Source organism: Sphaerodactylus townsendi, linkage group LG16, assembly GCF_021028975.2.
Source record: "Sphaerodactylus townsendi isolate TG3544 linkage group LG16, MPM_Stown_v2.3, whole genome shotgun sequence".
Classification (NCBI taxonomy): Eukaryota; Metazoa; Chordata; class Lepidosauria; order Squamata; family Sphaerodactylidae; genus Sphaerodactylus; species Sphaerodactylus townsendi.
The window spans coordinates 7964314-7986583 of NC_059440.1; the positions used below are offsets into that span (position 1 = coordinate 7964314).

At 46.7% G+C, this 22270-nt stretch overlaps 1 protein-coding gene across 1 annotated transcript in view; it reads left to right on the plus strand.

The window, feature by feature from the left end:
- DOC2B (double C2 domain beta) overlaps positions 1-22270 on the plus strand; it is a 133919-nt gene that overhangs the window by 109174 nt on the left and 2475 nt on the right. Inside the window, exon 5 of the mRNA XM_048519386.1 lies at positions 10189-10298. Coding sequence (XP_048375343.1) covers positions 10189-10298 — 110 coding nt within the window. The remainder of the gene's footprint in view (positions 1-10188; positions 10299-22270) is intronic.

Sequence of the window (22270 nt, forward strand, 5' to 3'; positions counted from 1 at the left end):
AACATTTGGCGAACAAATTTTTATATATCGATTTCATCAGACCTTGTTACCTGGAGAAGTGGCCGGGAAGGAGAGAATGAACCTTCTCGCTTGACGTCCAATTACAGTAGAAATTGGAACTCTGTCAGGTTTATTCGAGCAATCCAGCAAATGAATGGAAAACCCCCTACCTGGAATCAGCTGGTCTTTTCTCTTGCCGAATAATGCATCTGTTGTCTTCCGTGATGGAAGCTGGGACGGCTTGTCACGGGGGATCAAAATGAAATAAATTAAATAAATTCCGTGGAGATCGATCTGTCAGGATTCCCGGCCTGAGGACAGAGGGTGACGGATGAGGTGAGTGAGAAAACAGCAAACTCTTTCTCAAAACAATGACCTTTCCCACCCTTGGGTCTTGTTTGCGGGCCGGAGAAGCGATAAACCCTTCTTCCTTCCAAGAAGTTATCAACTCTAGTGACTTGAGAACTACTCCTATAGGAGACTCAAAGGGGCTTACACACTCCTGTCCCTTCCCCCTTCACAACAAACACCCTGTGAGGTGGATGGGGCTGAGAGAGCAGTGGCGTAGGAGGTTAAGAGCTTGTGTATCTAATCTGGAGGAACCGGGTTTGATGCCCAGCTCTGCCACCTGAGCTGTGGAGGCTTGTCTGGGGAATTCAGATTAGCCTGTGCACTCCCACACATGCCAGCTGGGTGACCTTGGGCTAGTCACAGCTTCTCAGCCCCACCTACTTCACAGGGTGTTTGTTGTGAGGGGGGAAGGGCAAGGAGATTGTCAGCCCCTTTGAGTCTCCTGCAGGAGAGAAAGGGGGGATATAAATCCAAACTCTTCTTCTTCTTCTCCTTTGGGTCGAGGAGCTGAGCTGTTGGTAGTGTTTGGTGTGTGGATACCGAGAAGGTGAAAACTTGGGTCTCCTGAATTTACAATGGTGTGTCTGAGAGCTATAGAAATAGTTGGTTCTTGATGCAACTTGGCTGTGTGCTTACACAGAATGGCCTGGACCAGGGATCGGCAACCTGTGGCTCTCCAGATGTTCATGGACTACAAATCCCATCAGCCCCTGCCAGCATGGCCAATGGACTGTGCTGGTGAGGGCTGATGGGAATTGTAGTCCATGAACATCTGGAGAGCCACAGGTTACAGCCTGGACCATCCAGTGTGTGTATTAGGAGTGATTAGCTTCACCCCCATCTTCAGTGGGGAGCCAGGATAGTGTAACAGCTGGACCAGAGAGGTCTGAGGTCAAACCCCGCTTAGCCCCAAAACTTGTAGGATAACTCTCTGGGCCGTCATGCCCTCTTAGCCTTACCCTTCCCTAGCAGTGGCATAGTGGAGCGGCAGTGGCGTAGTGGTTAAGAGCAGGTGTACTCTAATCTGGAGGAACAGGGTTTGATTCCCCACTCTGCCGCCTGAGCTGTGGAGGCTTATCTGGGGAACTAGATTAGCTTGTGCACTCCCACACACGCCAGCTGGGTGACCTTGGGCTAGTCACAGCTTTTCGGAGCTCTCTCAGCCCCACCCACCTCACAGGGTGTTTGTTGTGAAGGGGGAAGGGACAGGAGTGTGTAAGCCCCTTTTAGTCTCCTATAGGAGAGAAAGGGGGAATATAACTCCAACTCTTCTTCTTCTTCTTCTTCTTCTTCTTCTTCTTCTTCTTCTTCTTCTTCTTCTTCTTCTTCTTCTTCTTCTTCTTCTTCTTCTTCTTCTTCTTCTTCTTCTTCTTCTTCTTCTTCTTCTTCTTCTTCAATGGCTATAAGGATCACATGGAAAAATTGGACTATCATGTACACAGCTCCAAGTTCTTGGGAGGATAAACAAGATAAAAATGGACCTTGGCTCACTTGTGTCCTGCAGCGAACGAATGTTAATGTTTCTCAGTTGCCATTCCTAATTAAGTGATGGTCGGCCCCTTGAGAGGTCTGTGAAGTTTGTTTGTTTGTTTCTGGTCCCCCTCGTAGTTTGGGAATCACTGCACACATGAACAAGGTGAGAGAAAGGCAGGGTATAAATCCAAACTCTTCCTCTCCTCCTCCTCCTCCTCCTCCTCCTCCTCCTCCTCCTCCTCCTCCTCCTCCTCCTCCTCCGAACATAAGAATTGGCCTGCTGGATCAGACCAGAGTCCATCTAGTCCAGCATTCTGCTACTCGCAGTGGCCCACCAGGTGCCTTTGGGAGCTCACAGGCAGGAGGTGAAAGCAATGGCCTTCTGCTGCTGCTGCTCCTGAGCACCTGGTCTGCTAAGGCATTTGCAATCTGAGATCAAGGAGGATCAAGATTGGTAGCCAGAGATCGACTTCTCCTCCATAAATCTGTCCAAGCCCCTTTTAAAGTTATCCAGGTTAGTGGCCATCACCACCTCCTGTGGCAGCATATTCCAAGCACCAATCACACGTTGTGTGAAGAAGTGTTTCCTTTTATTAGTCCTAATTCTTCCCCCCAGCATTTTCAATGAATGCCCTTGCCCTCGGAAGAATCCTCCTCCTCCTCCTCCTCCTCCTCCTCCTCCTCCTCCTCCTCCTCCTCCTCCTCCTCCTCCTCCTCCTCCTTTTCTGCTTCTGCTTCTTCTGCTCCTCCTCGTCCTCCTCGTCTTCCTCCTCCTTGTACATGGGCAGAAGCAGTAGTTATCCTGTTCATATCCTAGTAATAATACCTTCTTTCATGTAACTCAGGGGATGGGGGATGACATGAGTGGGCGTTCTCAGGCAGTCCGCCATCCAGGCCCTGATCAGGTGCAGACCCGCCCTATTGCAGCGATGGGGCAGCATCCGGCACCCTCCATCTATTTCACTGGTGGTGAACCTATGGCACGGGTGCCAGAAGTGGCACTAAGAGCCCTCTCTGTGGGCTCGCGCAAACAGAGTTGCCCCCACACCCGCACACACATCTAGGCTGGCCTGGGTCGCTGGGCTCAATTATTAGCATTAAGACCTAGTTTTGGGGAAGCAGTGTAGGTAACCCTGTTAAACGCTGTTAAACCCCACTGATTTTCATGCGAAGAACTAAAGCGCAATCCTTTACCTGGGAGTAAGCGCAGTTGCTGGCAATGGGGCTTGCTTCTGAGTAAACCCTCCTAGGGTTGTGATTCACCCATTGGAAGAGTTGCACGGTTGCTTCAAAGCAAAGCCAAGCCACCAACTACCACCAAGCTTACTCCCGAGTAACGCACACCTCGGAGCCAACCGTTTTTTCTAAACTAAAACCTCAGTATTCAGGTTAAATTGCCGTGTTGGCACTTTGCGATAAATAAGTGGGTTTGGGGCTGCAGTTTGGGCACTCGGTCTCGAAAAGGTTCGCCATCACTGATCTATTCCCTGGACCTGGGAGAGGAGCTATTGGCACAGGCGGTTTTTTCCTAGCAGTTCGCCTCTCTTTTCCAGGCCGGCCCTTCCCCAACCAGCACGCTGCCTCTGCCCTGGGACGCGGCCAGCATATGTAACAAAGTCACGTACAGCAGGCAGGCGCCTTGGGGAAAACCTTGCTGCACAAGAGCCACGGCTTAACAATGAATACTGAGAGAAAGATTACGCAAATGACAAACCAGCACACACAGAAACATGAGCTGCCTCCGCGCCGTCCTTCAGAGCATCTCTGTCGTGCATCAATCGTGCCAGGCAGTTATGTATTTGTAAGGGGGGGCAGGAATGGGCCCTGTCTGCTCAGAGCAGCAATTCTGCTGTCCAGGAGCAATACATTATTCTGCCGATATCTGTAGATCTTTCGCAGCCTTGACAGTCATGTCCTGCAAGCATCACCTTCTCCCCCGCCCCCTTCTTCGTGGGCCATTGTGTCTCAGATGCTGAGCTTGCTGGACAATTTGGGGATATGACCTCCCCCGCCCCCAGGACACACTCACACCCAATTTTGAATTTTAAAAACTACTCATCTGATTCCACTTCTGACTTGTTTGAGAGAAGGAAGGGAGGGAGGGAGGGAGGGAGGGAGGGAGGGAGGGAGGGAGGGAGGGAGGACGGATGGACGGAAGGACGGAAGGACGGAAGGACGGAAGGACGGAAGGACGGAAGGACGGAAGGAAGGAAGGATTAATCGCTGTTTTAAAGGGATTTAATAGTATATTTGCATTGAATTTATCTGTTGAGCTTCGATTTGTTGTTAGTTGTATTGTGAGTTAATTTTTGTTGTACACCGCCCAGAGCCCTTCGGGGATAGGGCGGTATAGAAAACCAAATAATAATAAAATAAATAAAATAAATACCATCTGACTGACCTCCCAAACATTAACCACCAACCATCACAAACCATAAACTAAATGAACCTCTTATAGCATGATTTACTTGTTATCAGCACTCTCCTCCTTCTAGCATGTTTGTTGTGGTATGTTTTTACGCCATCGATAGTTATCTGCCATAGGTTGATCGTAGTAATTTATCTGTTTTATTATTTAGGGATCTGTGCTTTTATGTGCTATAAAGCCACTCCAAGTCTGACTGCAGTCGGGGGAGGGGAGAGAGAGAGATAAATTTAATAAAATACATAAATAATGTTTTATATTTTACCCAAAGTTAATTGCCCATTTCATCATACACTCATTCTTTCACTCATTCTTCTTCTCTTTCAAATCTCAACAAAAGTTTATCCATTTTGGCAATAACATGGTCATAATTTGTAAACAATTCTACCCCATTCTGACTTAGAATATCCAACACCATAGGATCTTTTATCTGTTTTAAAACTACTCCTTAGGAGAGTGGAAGATTGGGTCAAGCAAGCAGAAGTAATAGGACCGGAGCAAATTGGATTAACTAAAAATAAATCAACACTGGATCATGTAACAGTTTTAGCACACTTAGCTAACAAAAGTATAACTCATAATAACCGTAAACTGTTTGCAGCCTTCCTGGATTTAAAAGGGGCATTTGACTCCATATCTAGAGCCCTACTGTGGAGAAAATTGACGGCGTTACACATGGACCCCAGACTACTGTTTCTTATAAAACAGCTACACACTTGCACTAGCTGCAGAATAAGAGCCGCAACAAAAGGACCGCTCACAGAAAATATCATCACAACCAGAGGGGTCAAACAAGGCTGTACATTGGCCCCCACTTTGTTCAATATATTCCTTAGTGATCTAGTGCCAACCCTCCAGAAGGCCAATGGGCATGTTCCCAAACTAAGCACTAAACACGTGCCAGCGTTACTGTATGCTGACGACACCGTTCTTCTTTCCCACACTAAAGTTGGTCTCACTCGTCTCTTAAATTGCTGTGCTGAATATTGTAAGAGGAACGAACTGGTAATTAACTATGAAAAAACCAAAATAATGGTATTAGCTAGAAGAGCGCTAGTCATACATGGACCATCAATAACAGACCCATAGAACAAGTTAACCAGTTCAAATATTTGGGCATAACTCTTACTAGCAACCTTAATTGGGCAGTACATAGGAAATTAGCACTCGCTGCAGCTAACAACAGTGCCCTAGCAATTCAAGCGTTTCTTTTTTTCACTGTGGGCCACCACTCTATACCATCCGCATTGAAGGTGTTCAATGCTAAATGCGACTCTCAGCTCCTCTATGGAGCACCTATTTGGATCGGAGCTATAAACAGAAATATAAACACAGCCCAGTCCCGTTTCTTCCACAAAATTATGGGCTTACCAAATTGTGCTTCATATGCAGCCCTATGTTTAGAACTCGGGCAAATATCATATGCCACGATGGCCTGGCTGAGAACTCTCAGATACTGGCTACGTATCCACTATTTGCAGGATCACTCCAGTTTGTTACACCTCATGCTTTCCGACTATGCAAATTCTAGGTGGCTGAAACTAGTTGAGGGAAAAATCAACACTCTTGGCTTTTCATTAGAGTTGTTAGTCCCTCTTTCCCTATCAGAAGCATATAGCTGCTTGAAAACTAAGCTATTAGAACAAGAGTATCGGGATATGATAACAGCTGCGAGGAAAACGTGTTCCCCCCGACCCTGCTTATTCCAATTGAACAAGGACACATGGCCAATTATTTACAGTGGATCACCAACCCTAAATTAAGAAGAGCTTTAACACTGGCCAGATTCAATCTAATGCCTTCTATGCTGCTCTATGGCAGATATCAACAAATTGATAAACAGAGGAGGCTATGTCCATGCAAGATGGGTCAGGTGGAGACACTGGATCAGACCCGGTTGCAGTGTGTAATGTTTGCAAAAATCAGAATGTCACAATCTGCACTTATCCCATTTCTGTATAACAATCTAACTGATGCTCTTAAGATACCTATGCTTTTGAACAACATGGATCCCACAGTGTGTGAGAATGTAGCAAAATTTCTGCTAACAATAATAGACGTAAGTCTAGATGAATACCAACCAATGTCTATGTATTATGACCACATATAGCCAGCAGTAATTTTGCTAGCTTCTGTCAGTATCCGATGACGTTTAAGTGAGTTAACTTAGCTGAAGGAATGTCCTATAGTTACAGAAGGACCATGTATATATTTTAGTATTTAGTATTTTAGTACCAGTGTCTATAATTGTGAGCAATAATGGGCAAATTTTGTATGCTGATTTTGTATGTTTATTTTATGCCAATAAAGGCTTGTGACTACTGCGAACAGACACCCTGTTCTCTGGCAACAGGACTCATCTACAATTCTTTCATGTCCACAGGGATGTGCTTCTCTTCTATCACAGGGTGGGCTTCAGTGATCCAGAATCACCTCCAAAAAACTCTCACCATAGAGACAACCACTGCCTCATTCAGTGGACCACACAGAAGTCCTGTTGGACCTATCTGTTTTAAATCTTTCTAATAATTGTGCATGGAAGAATTAATGACAAGTATTCCCTTCTGCCTTTAATTCTCCTTTAGTTTCATTTTATTTTCCACTTAGAGGCCTGCAATATCACAATATGTTATCCATCTGTTTTCAAATATCATTTCTCGTCTGAATAAGGCTTCTTGTAGTAAGAGCCGCATTAGTGTTTTTTACATAGTCTTGGTTTAAATTTATCCCAAATTCTCAGAATGGCACGCCTAATCAGAGACGTATGGGGCTCAGATTGCTCCCGGAGACAAAACTCTCTCTGAGTGCCCCCACCCACCCACGGTGCAGCGCCCTGCCTCCACCCATTCACTTCTTCCCAAGCAGGTAAGTGGGCTCAGGTAAGTGGGGCGCCCAGTCCCTATGCCCTACTTACCTGAGCTACCTGCTCGGAAAGACAGGAAGTGGCCGCAGGTGGAGTTCCAGCAGCACCTGCACGGTTTCCCTTCCCTCCGAGCAGGCAGGAAAGAAGGGAAATAACTGTGGCTAGAGGTCCAGCAGCGCCCACATCATTTCCCTTCTCCCTGCCTGCTTGGAGGCTGGAGCTCCAACGCAGCTGTGCTGCTTCCCTCGCCCACGTCATCCTCTTTGACGCCCTTGGCAGGCTAAAGGAGGGCAAAGACCCGGGGAAGGAATCAGGCCACATGGGGGCCCCGATTTTGCGCCCCCCACATGACCAGATTAGTTGCGCCCCATGTCCCCAGGGCAGATACGCCACTGCGCCTAATATAATGATTATTAAAGTCCTTATTTATTTATTTATTTATTTTAATTATATTTATATACCACCCTCCCCAAAGGCTCAGGGCGGTGTCCATCAATAATAAAACAATTTAAAATATCATAATATATAATTTACATAAAATAATACATAAAATAGCAAGACTACATATGGCTTCAACCCCTCCCTCCCCCTTTTATATACCCACGGGGGGCCAGCTGTTCTTATGGCGGAGTTGACATCATCCCGACTGGCCAAACGCCTGGCGGAACAGGTCCGTTTTACAGGCCCTGCGAAAACTTTGTAAGTCCCGCAGGGCCCTGATCTCACCCGGAAGCCTGTTCCACCAGGTAGGGGGCAGAGTCGTAAAGGCCCTGGCCCTTGTAGAGGCCAGCCGGATCGCCTTGGGGCCAGGGATCACCAGTAGGTCCGCCTCCGATGAGCGGAGGGGCCTAGAAGGGCGATATAGGGAGAGACGGTCCCTCAGATAAGCAGGGCCAAGGCTGCGAATGGCTTTGAAGGTCATATATCATATCATAAATAGGCATGCCATCCATATCTCAAATCATGTCCTTCTAAATTGGCTTCCTGTATTGTTGTAGACATCCTTTTATGTTTCCCTCATCTTCATTCCAGCTGTCCATCATTCTTTTGGTTTTGGCGCAAGAAAGGAAAGATGCAGCTTAAGGACAGAGAAAGGGGGGCACAAAAACGAATGATTGTTGACAATTCCCTCCCAGTGTTCTTTTAGCCATCAAGTCACAGCTGACTTATAGGGTATCCTTGGTGGGGTTTTCGAGGCAAGAGACATTCAGAGGTGGTTTGCCATGACCTGTTTCTGTGTATTTCTCATTCTCCCATCCAAATATCAGGGTTAACCCTGCTTAGCTTCTGAGATTGGACAAGATCAGGTTAGCCGAGGCTAGCCAAGTCAGGTAACTTCTCACTGCAAGAAACAAAAGCGAAACGCCGATATTAAGGTTGAAAGGGATGGCTTTTGCAGTTCAATCTAATCCCTCCAGTAAATCCACTTTGGATTTCACTTCAGGTAAAACTGCACTGTGAGACCTCAATGGAACACATTTTGCTCATAACCCTGATTTCCTGAGGCCCCTTCCACACAGCAAATGTATAACAGGTTGTAGTCGGGATAAAGGAGCCTGTTTTCCTGTTTTTGCGTTCACATGCATCTGTGCAGGCTGCAGTTGGAGCCCACGGAAACAATCTGGATTGCTGTCACACCTTCTCATGGAGATGTGTTTGGATTGTCACATCTTCTCATGGAGATCTGTAAGACGGAGCTGTTCCACCGGGTCTTTGGAGGGTCCGGCCACTGATGGTGCCCCCCCCCCCCGCTTTCTTGGCTCTTTACATCTGGGCCTTTTGTCATCCAATGGGACTCGCCGTCCCTCCCTCTTGGGAGAGGATTTTAAAAATCGGGTTGCCGGACACCACTTGTTATATTTCTTATGTTTATTCCACTGAGTTTTATTGTTTCTACCGCTGTTTTAAAGGTTTTAGTTATTTTATGATTGTACTGTGATCGTGTGTTGTGCACCGCCCGGAGCCCTTCGGGGATAGGGCAGTATAAAAATCCAAAGAATGAATGAATGAATGAATGAATGAATGAATGAATGAATGAATGAATGAATGAATAAATAAATAAATAAATAAATAGAATTACTTCCCACCCATGCACAAAAGAACCCCCACAGCCATGCTGATGTCTCACAATATGGCCATCTGCACCCAGAGGCGTGATATTAGGTTTCCAAGGGAGGCGAGGGGGGGGGGGGGGTGCAAGCTGATTACCTGGCTTGCAGTGCACCTGTGGAAGTGGGCGAGGGTGGTCGCTTGGGGTGCAATTCGGGGATGGGGCCCGGAGGGGATGTTCTGGGGCGGTGGCATGGCGTGTGGCAGAGGCCCGAGGAGGGCGCCTTTACCTGCACCGCGTAGCTTTCCCCCCTTGCTACGCCTCTGTCTGCACCTGCATAGCTGTGCAGATGCAAGCTGCAAACATTTTTAAAAGGAAAAGGGAGGCAAATAAAGTGCAGCCTGCCTGGCCGTTCGCTCACTTGTGGCGGCAACCTAGGATTTTTGAAAAAGGATCGCTTGTTTAGCGATTTCTTAAAAACCCGGGTTGGGGGAAATAACATGGGGCAGACTCGTTTTGGGGTGCGATCTGTGTGAAGTCCCCTCCCCCCAACAGGTTTTTTAGTTTCCTGCATGTCTGTTTATTGGCCCGTGGGGAAGAGACCTGAGTCAAGCTTACAGGACGTGGCTCGGCAAAGCTCTGCTCCAAACCCTTGGAGTTCTTTTCCCTGGTCCCCTCCACCCCCTTAGCACATATGAAATGGCTGCCCTTTCTCTGGCCTTGATGCGCTGCTGTTTATTTACAGTGTTTCAGCGGGATAATTGGATTATTCTGCAAACAACTTGTGTGGTATCTCTCCCTGTCTCTGAAGTTCTCTGCATCCTAATAGCGGCAGCCTGGTTGCAGCAGACTTCCTGTGTTCAAGCAGGGGGAGGTCAGGGGGCTGGCCGGAGTTGGAGGCAGTCGATGAAGACAGAGTGGACGCCAGAGTGGGGCTGGAGGAGGGCATGTTTATCTCCTTGCCAAACCAATAACCCGCCATGCTCACCCCCTTCCTTCTCTGCATTTCCCCCCCCCTTCTTCTAGGCAAATAAATTGAGGACTAAAACCTTGCGGAACACCTTGAATCCTACCTGGAACGAAACGCTTACGTACTACGGGATCACCGACGAGGACATGATCCGCAAAACGCTCAGGTGAGGAAGAGCTGCTCGTATTCATTTCCACCATCCTTTTTTTTAAAAGGGAGGTATGAATCTGCCACCACCTTACCCCTTCCCTTTGCTTGCTGAGAGCCTCGGTTTCTTTGAGGCCTTTTAAACATCTGTTTATATTTTTGTGCAGTTGGCACAACATTGCTATTAAAAAAGTCTATGTAATGAGCAGAATTCAACTCAGGGAAGCAGAAAAAGATGTGAAAATGGAGAAGTTCAGTTCTGGGGGAAGGGGTGGGAGAGAACTGAGAACAAAGTGTGACTTTTTGTGTCGATACAGCAGAGGTTCAAAATTCAGGGTGCCTTCCTGTTCTGCCAGCTGGTTGAATCTTATATGTCCGTGGTGGTGAACCTTTGGCACTCCAGATGTTATGGACTACAATTCCCATCAGCCCCTGCCAGCATGGCCAATTGGCTGCACATAGGTGCTGCACATAGGTGGGCTGCACATGGGCTGCACATAGGTGGGCTCTGTCATGACTGTTGAGCACAGGGTTGGGGTTAACCCAACTGGCAGCCATTTTGAAAAGCACAACCTTTCACCCAGAGTGGTCAATGTCTTGTGATAGGCAGGAACCTGATAACTCACCTCTGTTATGATGGAGGAGAGGGTGAACCCATTGGCCAAACAGTCTTTTTCCCAAGTGGGGGAAGCCATGAGAAAGAGGAACTTGGTTCAGCCTGAAACCCACCAAAGAGAGTCTGATGGATGGGCACAGTGGTGGGATCCAAAAATTTTAGTAACAGGTTCCCATGGTGGTGGGATTCAATTTTCTGTACCATGAAGGACTGTGCCATATCTTTTTATGCCAAGCAGCAGGCCAGAGAGAGCAGAAGACCTAGCAAAGTGTATAGATCAGTTTCCTCTGTATTTGTCCTCTCTGTTCAGCTACTCTGTTTACCCAGAGGCCTATTCAGTGGTGGGATCCAAAAATTTTAGTAACAGGTTCCCATGGTGGTGGGATTCAAACAGTGGCGTAGCGCCAATGGGGCTGGACGGGGCACGACAGGGGCGGGGGCGGGCATTCCGGGAGCGGGGCATTAATAATTTCTCTGTTACTGTAAAAAACTCTTACTGTAAAAAAAAAAGTTCCTAATTTCCAGCTGGTATCTTTCTGTCCATAATTTAAACTCATTATAGCAAGTCCTATCGTCTGCTGCCAACAGAAACAACTACTTCTCCTCTAATTGACCACCTGTCCAATATTTAATACTTTCAAATACTTAATTTTGTTTCTAGAAATCAAAATAAGGAGACTTTCCTTAAACCAGGAACTTGACCATATTTCTAAAACATGTTTTTAAAACAGCCCAACAGGGAGAATTATCCCGTTTTCTACCTTCGCTAACCAGCCACATAGGAAACAACAGGACTTTTATGATTTTTGGACCTAATGGGATTTCTAACGGAAAAGCGGATCAAATTAGTAACCCCCTCTCGGCACACAGAAATAATTAGTAACCCACTCTCGGGAACTGGTGAGAACCTGCTGGATCCCACCTCTGGATGGGTATCATAAAGTTCAGGCCCCTTCTGCACATGCAGAATAATGCACTTTCAATGCACTTTGAAGCTGGATTTTTACTGTGCGGAATAGCAAAATCCACTTTCAAACTATTGTGAAAGTGGATTGAATGTGCATTATTCTGCAAGTGCAGTAGCCTCAGAGCTACGTGCCAGAAAGGTCCATTGGCCAGCGCCAGATAAGCAACGTCAAATCAAATGACCTTTATTGGCATGCATAAACATATAAAACTTTATAAAACGTTGTGATAAAATGCCTTTGCTGGAAACTTAGCCACCTCTTCTGTTCATATAAGCAACGTATTTGACCTTGAATTGGTAGAGGGAGGTTTTTCACCACCGCAGACAGAAGGGTTAAAAGGTGAGCTCTTCCTTTCTTCTGGGTAACTCAGTACAGCCACGTAGAAACCCGTCCCTGAGATGCAGGGATGGATGGAATGTGTTTGTTCCCTCTGAAGGTAACTAGCAGGATGTAACTTAATTAGATACGTGTTTCCTTTATTTCATTAGATCTGCATCTCTTGCTGTGATGGCTGTTTCTCATATACGTGCTCTAGTTTAATCCTTAGCAATAAAGCTTCTTTCCTGTTTAAGAAAGCCGACTGTGCCTGAAGTCTCTCCCACACGCTAAGACCGTTCGTACATGCTTAAGAACATGTACTCAAGGAGGGGAGCTTAGGTAATTGGAAGCTCAGCCCTTTGTACTTGCTCAGAGACAGGGTTCCCCAAAACGTTGGTTCACTGAGAGGCTGGGTTTTATATCTTGGGGTGAAATTATTCACAATTTGATATCTCTTTATTGACTGCAATAAATATGCCACTGCTCAAGATAAGTGGATCACAATATACATTCAAAAACGGACCCCAGGTCTAAAGGTGGAGATTGGAGCTAAATTCTTAGCGGATGTTGATCCTTATGTGATTCTTGCAGTGGCAACATTCCTGTCTTTGGCATTCAGTATTACCGTGTTTCCCCGAATATAAGACAGTGTCAGAAAGGTCTTATATTAATTTTTGCTCCCAAAGATGCACTATGTCTTATTTTCAGGGGATGTCTTATTTTTCTGTGTTCTGTTTGTCGGGCATGCTTCCAAACAAAAACTTTGCTATGTCTTACTTTCGGGGGATGCCTTATATTTCGCACTTCAGCAAAACCTCTACTATGTCTTATTTTTCGGGGATGTCTTATATTTGGGGAAACAGGGTAACAATGATTTCTCATAATGTAGCTGTCTCATTTGTAATGATGTACCCTGCTTTTTCCCTATATTTGCTTATGACCAATTGGCCTGTGAGCATAAATGAAGAAATGAAGTATCTTGGGGTGGTGGTAGTAAGAGGAAACACGGTTTTACATGCAGGTAGAGACGCAGCATGCAAGTGAGAACACACAAACCCAGTATAGGAATGTGACAACTTCTTCTTCCTTCTTCTGACAAGTTTAGTACCTGATTAATTGTCCTTCCTGGGGTCTGAGATGATACTCTTCTTCTCCCATGCCAGAATTCTGTTTTAAAAAATCAATAGTCTTACTGAGATTTGCTTCAGATTGACTGTGAAGAGGTGTGACCTGAATGTGGTGCCTGATATTGTGGTTCCCCAAAATCTTAGGTTCATTCCGCACATGCAGAATAATGCACTTTCAAACTGCTTTCAGTGCTCTTTGAAGCTGTGCGGAATGGCAAAATCCACTTGCAAACAGTTGTGAAAGTGGTTTGAAAACGCATTATTTTGCGTGTGCAGAAGGGGCCTTAGTCACTGTGGTGTAGTGGTTAAGATTGGTGGACTGTAATCTGGAGAACTGGGTTTGTTTCCCCACTCGTCCACATGAAGCCTGCTGGTTGACCTTGGCCTAGTCACAGTTCTCTCATAAGTCTTTCAGCCCCACGTACCTCACAAGAGCCCCTTCTGCACATGCAGAATAATGCACTTTCAATCCACTTTCAATCCACTTTGCAGCCAGAGGTGGGATCCAGCAGGTTCTCAAAGGTTCCCGAGAGTAGGTTGCTAATTATTTGTGTGTGCCGAGAGGGAGTTACTAACTGGTGATTTTGCCACGTGATTTTTGCCTTAGTTACGCCCCTCCTCTCAGCAGTAGCGCGCAGAACTTGAAGCAGTCTAGCAGGAGGTGCGCCAGGCGTGCGTGGCAGCCTGCGCCTGCGTGCATTCGTTTCCCGCCCAAGGAGCGGCGCAGCGGCTGCGTCCTTGCCACAGCCCCTCCCAGGAATGCCCCGCCCCCAGAATGCCCTGCCACGCCCCCGTCGTGCCCCACCCAGCCCCATTGGCGCTACGCCACTGTTTGAATCCCACCACCATGGGAACCTGTTACTAAAATGTTTGGATCCCACCACTGTTTGCAGCTGGGCGGAATAGCAAAATCCACTTGCAAACAATTGTGAAAGTGGATTGAAAGAGCATTATTTTGCATGTGCAGAAGGGGCCAAAGTGTCTGTTGTCGAGAGGGAACAGGAAGGTGATCGTAAGTTCCTTTGAGTCTCTTTAAAGTTGGAGAAAAGCGGGGTATAGAAAATGAGCTGTTATTCTTCTTACTGGCCAGTAGGGTAGTCTGACCTGCTGACCCAAGCAAGAGGTTTCAGGCTTAAGCAATAGATGAGACAAGGTTGGTAGTGCGATTTTGTTGTGTCAAGTTCACTTTGCTAGAGCTGTTTCAGAATACGGGCAGATTAGAAGAAATAGTCATGACCTGGATGGCCCAGGTTAGTCTGATCTTGTCAGATCTCAGAAGCTAAACACAGTCAGTCTTGGCAAGTATTTGGATGGGAGATTACCAAGGAATACAGGCTGAGAGCCAGCATGGTGTAGTGGTCAAGAGCAGGTGGATTCTTATCTGGAGAACTGGGTTTGATTCCCCACTCCTCCACCTAAGTGGCAGAGGTTTATCTGGTGAGCCAGATGCGTTTCCACACTCCTACATGGGCGCACAGCATATATCCCAACTTGTCCTCCGAGACATTAATGGTAGTTCGGGAGGTGCTTACGCCTCCACAGACCCCAGTTGGAGCATTCTTGAAAATAATAGTTTAAAATATTGGTTTACCACGTACCTGATAATAGGTTATTGTTAAGTGTACAAGAGCATATGATACTTATAATCTCTGGCCCACCAATTACTACACTGTCTCAGATTCAAGGAAATCAGATCCAAGTATGTGAATCTTACTCCTTTACATTTACCCCATCTCCCCGATTTAATTAGATTACACTACTTGTTGGACAATCCTGATCCTTCTCTCTGTATGATAGTGGCAGACTTTCTCCTGGAAATTACTAAACGCAAGTAGATTTCCTTCGACCTAACATTTATTTCCTGTATTGTATATGCTTTTTAATCCTTTTTTATTATTGTTGTACTGTTGTCTATGCCAATAAAGACTTGCTATTGATACTTAAAAGTTGTGTATTATATTTATTTATTTTTTATTTATTTATTTATCAGTCTTATATACCGCCCAATCCCCGAAGGGCTCTATTTGTAAATAGCCTTTGAGTCAATATATTTAGTAATTGCCAGCCAGTGTACTATGTGTTTTCTTGTATGTCACATCAAAGTAGGCAAACAGGACAACCAGGCGTGTAGGTGAGTGAGGAGCTAGAGCAAGAGGGAAAGAAGCAGAGGCCAATCATGTGAGGAACAATTTTCTTCCAGCAAGTCCATGTCTTTTGTAATGCTGATCTGTTGACCCGCAATCAAATATAAAAGATGTGTGTATTCTAATGGGGGAATTGACAAAAGGAAATAGGAAATGGCATGTAAATAAAGAAGTGACACAAAGTGAGACATTTTAGGGTTCATGTAGCAGGGTTGAGGAATTCAAAATCTCACCTGCTTGCCAGTATCCCAGATGCCAAAGTCGAAAGTGGTCTCTTGGACTAGCTGTGCCTTTGGCCTAATGCAGAATGGTTTCTTAATGAAATCCGTGTCTCAGAGATTGTGGCACACACTTTTTTTTTGGAAGAGGGATTCTGAGTATTGGGCTGGTGGAAAAAAACCGTTCCTGTTCCTCTTCCTGCTTAGCTTCTTCTGTGTTCTGAACTGCCGATGCTTCACCTTGCATCTCTTCCTTTTCCTGGCATGTCTCTACATCCTCATGATTCCATCTAGATTCTAGATAGAGCCATTAAAATCCCCTTTCTCTCTCCCGCAGATCAGGAAGGCATTATTATTTATCAAGGGCCGTGATTTGCACACACTTACCTCGCCTGCATCCATCACTGCTCTTCCTGTGACAGGTGGCTTGATTTATAAGCTGTCGGGACTGGGGATAGCTTGGGAGGATATCTCCTTTAAGCACTTCATCACCTTCAGTGTTCACCATTCATGAGCTGGCCAGGAACCAGCAGTGAAGCTGAGGTTAACTCTCCATTTCCTTCCCAAACCTGCCAAGTTTTTTTTTAATGGTTCACTTCTAGCTGAAGAAATGGCCAATAGGTTACTGATCCCTAGGATTAGAAGTATATTAGATTTTGAGGAAAGCTAACTGATGGCGCAGATACCAGAAGATGCCTAAAATTCAGATATACTAGGGCTGGTTTTTGCAGATTGTACAATGTATGGAAGTTGGAAAGTCTGCATGGTTTCTCTTGCTGTACTTCGATTCTTCTGCAGTTTTCTATTACTAAGGTTGCAAAGCCTGTCTGACCATTTTCAGACTTTTTGATTGACTTGAGTCAATTTCCAGTTGCTCCAATTGACCAACCAGAAGTGGTTTTTAAACTGTGAATAATTTTTAATGGAATACCTTCTATAACCTGCTTCACTATAATTCATCCTTTTCTTCAGGACAGCATAAGAACATAAGAACAAGCCAGCTGGATCAGACCAGAGTCCATCTAGTCCAGCTCTCTGCTCCTCGCAGTGGCCCACCAGGTGCCTTTGGGAGCTCACATGCAGGATGTGAAAGCAATGGCCTTCTGTGGCTGTTGCTCCCGAGCACCTGGACTGTTAAGGCATTTGCAATCTCAGATCAAAGAGGATCAAGATTGGTAGCCATAAATCGACTTGTCCTCCATCAATCTGTCCAAGCCCCTTTTAAAGCTATCCAGGTTAGTGGCCATCACCCCCTCCTGTGGCAGCATATTCCAAACACCAATCACACGTTGCGTGAAGAAGTGTTTCCTTTTATTAGTCCTAATTCTTCCCCCCAGCATTTTCAATGTATGCCCCCTGGTTCTAGTATTGTGAGAAGTTTTCTCCATTCCCAAAAATCCCCCTTTCAAGGCTGCTGCTTGGACTAATAAGATACTTTAGCTAAGTCTTCAACTGTGTGTACAGTTGCCTGGGCCTTTGATGCCTGGTGGAATTTGGTCCTAAGAGATGCTTCCAACCTGCAGGCGGCCTTCAACAGATCAGAGTTGCTGATACACAAGTCAAGAGTCAAAGTTTTGTCCACGAACCACACATTTCTGTTACTTTCTATGGCTCTTTGCTTGTGTGACTGTCAGGCTTCCATGGCCCTAGATGGCTTTTGGAGGTAGATTTTTTTGGCCAAGTGGATATGCTTTTCCTTTTCAAGGGGCAGAGCCACCGTGGGTCAGGAGTTGGAGCCTGCCCCCTTACCAAGCAAGTTATGGCCTGCTGTCACTTGGAGGGCTGGAGAAATTAGCCTGTTGCTGGATCAACTCCAGCCGCCTCACAGTGAGACTGACCATTGGTCCATCTAGGCCAGGGGTGTCCAACTCTGGCACTTCAGATGTTCATGGACAGCAACTCCCAATTGGCCATGCCAGCAGGGGCTGATGAGAATTGTAGTCCATGAACATCTGACGCGCCAGAGTTGGACACCTCTGATCTAGGCCATTGACAGATTCGGAGGCCCTTTTGAAAAGAGATCTGGGAGCGGGGGGGGCTTAAACCTGAGGCTTTCATTAAGCAAGGTCTGTCACTTCTCAGCCAATCAGCCTTCTGGCTTATAATTAGCATGTACTCCGGGATTGAGTCAAAACCACCAACAGTTTGGACAGGCAGGGAGGGTTTCGAAAATTGAGAGGACGGTGGTGGGATAATTAAGTTTTGGCAAGCATGAGCAGTCAGCTAGTGAAAAATACCATAGGCTGGTACTTACCCCATTCCAATCAAGAGACGGTGAAATGAGGCTGCTGACAGTCGGTCTCAAAACTTCACCCAATTATTATTTTTCACATGGAAAATGTTAAAAGTCATAGCCCAACTACTGCAAGTGAGTTGGACTGCAAAACTTGTAGGCTTGTCTTGCTCTCCAGTTTTTTAAGGATTTTAAAAAAAAAATATACACACAGTTCCCAAGTATTTTGGCCAGGACTTAGGGAAAGTTGTTTTGTTGAGATGTTTTGCTAAAACATAAGAACATAAGAACAAGCCAGCTGGATCAGACCAGAGTCCATCTAGTCCAGCTCTCTAATACTCGCAATGGCTCACATGCAGGATGTGAAAGCAATGGCCTTCTGCTGCTGCTGCTCCCGAGCACCTGGACTGTTAAGGCATTTGCAATCTGAGATCAAAGAGGATCAAGATTGGTAGCCATAAATCAACTTCTCCTCCATAAATCTGTCCAAGCCCTTTTTAAAACTATCCAGGTTAGTGGCCGCCACCACCTCCTGTGGCAGCATATTCAAAACACCAATCACACGTTGCATGAAGAAGTGTTTCCTTTTGTTAGTCCTAATTCTTCCCCCCAGCATTTTCAATGTATGCCCCCTGGTTCTAGTATTGTGAGAAAGAGAGAAAAATTTCTCTCTGTCAACATTTTCTACCCCATGCATAATTTTATAGACTTCAATCATATCCCCCCTCAGACGTCTCCTCTCCAAACTAAAGAGTCCCAAACGCTGCAGCCTCTCCTCATAAGGAAGGTGCTCCAGTCCCTCAATCATCCTCGTTGCCCTTCTCTGCACTTTTTCTATCTCTTCAATATCCTTTTTGAGATGTGTGAGTGGTGGCACTGAGCAGGTGGCAAAAACCTATATTTTTGCTGTGGACTTCACCACCTAACTTGACTGCCTGGCTGATAAGGGAACTCAGAGAGGTGGCAAATGTACAGAAAGGATCCAGGGATCACAGCATTTTCCCTAAGAGGAAAGGCTTTTAAAGCGCTTTCTCTTTTTAAAGGTTTTCTCATTTTTTAAAAAAGTAAACTACTGGGGGTAGGTGGGGGTGAAATATGTTTATAAAATGGTGCATGAAGTTTTAAAAATAGTGCATGAAGTTTTCCCACTCTTCCAAAATACTAGAACTTTAAATTCATGGGCAGCAGGGAAGGGGGGGAAAGGGCAATTGCTTGATTAAACAATGCATAATTGTCCTGTGGAACTCACTGCCACGGGATGCAATGATGCCTACTGGGTTAGATAGAATTCAAAGCGGGTTTAACAGATGTATTAAGGAAAAGGCCCACCAAGCGATGTTAGCCATGATAGCTAAGTGGAGCCTTCATAGTCAGAGGCAGTGTACCTCGGAATACCAAGTGCTCGGGGGGGAGGGGTGCGCCAGTTCCTGCCTTTGGCCTCTGTGCCTCAGTAACTGGGCTTCCTGGGCAACTTGATGGCTACACGATGCCAGATGAGATCTTGGTCTAATCAAGCAAAACTCTTCCTAAGCATCTGGTCTGGCACACACCCACAAACTAGGGCTCATTCCGCACATGCAGAATAATGCACTTTCAAACTGCTTTCAGTGCCCTTTGAAGCCGTGCAGAATAGCAAAATCCACTTTCAAACAGTTGTGAAAGTGGTTTGAAAACGCATTATTTTGTGTGTGCGGAAGGGGCCTAGGAGAGGCCACAGAATCTGAATGCTGCATGAAAACAAACCCAGATTGGTTGTGCCCCGAGAGTGCTCAGTGTGCCCACAGGGCTGAGGTGCCTCCGTCTTGTGGATGGGGCAGTGCTGGAAAAATACTTCCAAGCCCAGATATTGGAGGCTAGAGAGGAGCCTAGAGAAAGCCTGGAAGAATATTTCTGTTCCAGGCATCAGGACCAAGGACAGAGCAACTTGAGGTTGCTCCAATGCAGCACTAAGGTCAGCGAACAGGTAACTAAGCAGCAAGAGACAAGATACTGCCGGGAGCTGTGCAGTCAGATCTTGCCAGCATTTTGAAACTGGAAATGGCAGCCATATAGGGCCCTGATTCAGAGTGGGGCTTAGAGCAGTGATGGCGAACCTTTTTGAGACCGAGTGCCCAAATTGCAACCCAAACTCCACTTAGTGCCAACCCGGCAATTTAACCTGAATGCTGAGGTTTTAGTTTAGAAAAAACTGGTTGCCTCCCTCTTCCTCCACCCCACCCACTAGAGCAGGGGCCAGCCTGCTCTAGCCTCCAGCAACCGCTTTGTGCCTCTCTAGCATCTCTGTCTCCTCTGTGCACCCCCCCCCACCCCCCGGCAGCAGCCACCCAAAGCACAGGCACCAGGCACGCTAGCCGAATCCTCCCTGCTTACCACGATGCGTGCACATCATGCTCAGTGACCCAGGCCAGCCTAGATGTGTGGGGGGGAGGGTGATTTTCCACCCCCCACATGACGAACTCTGTGTGCCCGTGCCCACAAAGAGGGCTCCGAGTGCCACCTCTGGCACCCGTGCCATAGGTTCCCCATCACTGGCTTAGAGGGTCAAGGCTTCATTTGGTTTTGCAAATAAAAAACATTGCCTCTGTCCTGCCCTGGGAAAAAAGTGGGGATGTGTAGGTTTTGACAAGAGAACTGTCGTGGTATAGTGTTTACAGTGTTGGATTAGGACCTGGCAAATCCAGGTTCCTATCTCCACTTGCGCCAGGAAAACATGTTGGGTATGTCTGGGCCAATCAAACACTCTCAGCCCTGACTCTGGCTTGTATTTGGATGGGAGACCTCCGAGCAATACCAGAGGGCTGATTTGGAGGCAGGCAATGGGAAACCACCTCCAAAGATCGCTTGCCTTGAAAACCTTAATAGGGGCTGCCATAAATCAGCTGCGGCTTGACAACAGAAAAAAAAAGGTTTTGACTATTAAGACCTTTGCACAATAGGAGACTGCCCCTCCTTGTCGTAGACAGGCCCTCAGGAACCAAGGATGGTCCACACACAGGTCTTAGCAGGTCCAGACGTTTAATGTGCACAGAGCAAGGAATCCAAACAAGAAACAGTAACCTGCAAACTAAACCACAGGCTAGCTCATAGGTGTCAAACTCGCGGCGTTCTGGCGGGGGATGATGGCAGCGTTCTGGCAGGGGATGATGGGAACTGTAGTCCATACCATCTGGAGGGCCGCGAGTTTGACACCTGTGGGCTAAGCTCAACTGCAACCTCTCTTTTATAGCCAGCCTCCCATTCCCTTGTGCAATAACCTCTTGCAGCTGGGTTACTCTAATCTGCCTGCGTATCTAGCTCACCCCATAGCTGCTAACCTGCTGCTGCGTCTCCTTTGCTGTAAGCTAGCACATCAGTCTCCTGCTGTGTTGCTCCTGGGGCTGTGGAGACAGGGGGGTGAGGGAGCTGTCAGGATCCCCTCTGGCTCTGTATCAAGGGGCTGAAGAGTCTCAGAGCTCAGCTCTTGCTGGGGAATCTCAGAGCTTGGACCTGGCTGTAGATCCCAGCCTGAATGCTCTGCCTGAGCCCGGGAATCTGGTCCTGCAGGAACTTCTGGCTGCTCAGCCTCTGCACCTACAGGTAGCGCCTGAGAATCTGGAACCAACGCTGTCCCCTCTTTTCTATCTGAGTCTTCCGCCCAGGGGTTCCCATTCAGACCAGGCTGAGACATATCACTTCCCCAGTGTGATACTGGCGTGTTTAGATTTTTTTAAAAGGACAGAAAAATTGTGTGATGAATTGTTCAGCGTCTCATCTAGTTGGACCCTGGTGCCCAAGTCTTCATGTTTCATGTCAGAAAACTCACTGTAATTACATCTCTTGAACCCCATGGGTGAAGAAGAAGAAGGAGGAGGAGGAGGAGGAGGAGGAGGAGGAGGAGGAGGAGGAGGAGAAGGAGAAGGAGGAGGAGAAGAAGGAGGAGGAGGAGGAGAAAGAAGAAGAAGAAGAAGAAGAAGAGGAGGAGGAGGAGAAGAAGGAGGAGAAGAAGAAGGAGGAGGAGGAGGAGGAGGAGGAGAAAGAAGAAGAAGAAGAAGAAGAAGAAGAAGAAGAAGAAGAGGAGGAGGAGGAGGAGGAGGAGGAGGAGAAGGAGGAGAAGAAGAAGAAGAAGAAGAAGAAGAAGAAGAAGAGGAGGAGGAGGAGGAGGAGGAGGAGGAGGAGGAGGAGAAGGAGGAGAAGAAGAAGGAGGAGGAGGAGGAGAAAGAAGAAGAAGAAGAAGAGGAGGAGGAGGAGGAGGAGGAGGAGAAGGAGGAGAAGAAGAAGAAGGAGGAGGAGGAGGAGGAGGAGGAGGAGAAAGAAGAAGAAGAAGAAGAAGAAGAAGAAGAAGAGGAGGAGGAGGAGGAGGAGGAGGAGGAGAAAGAAGAAGAAAAAGG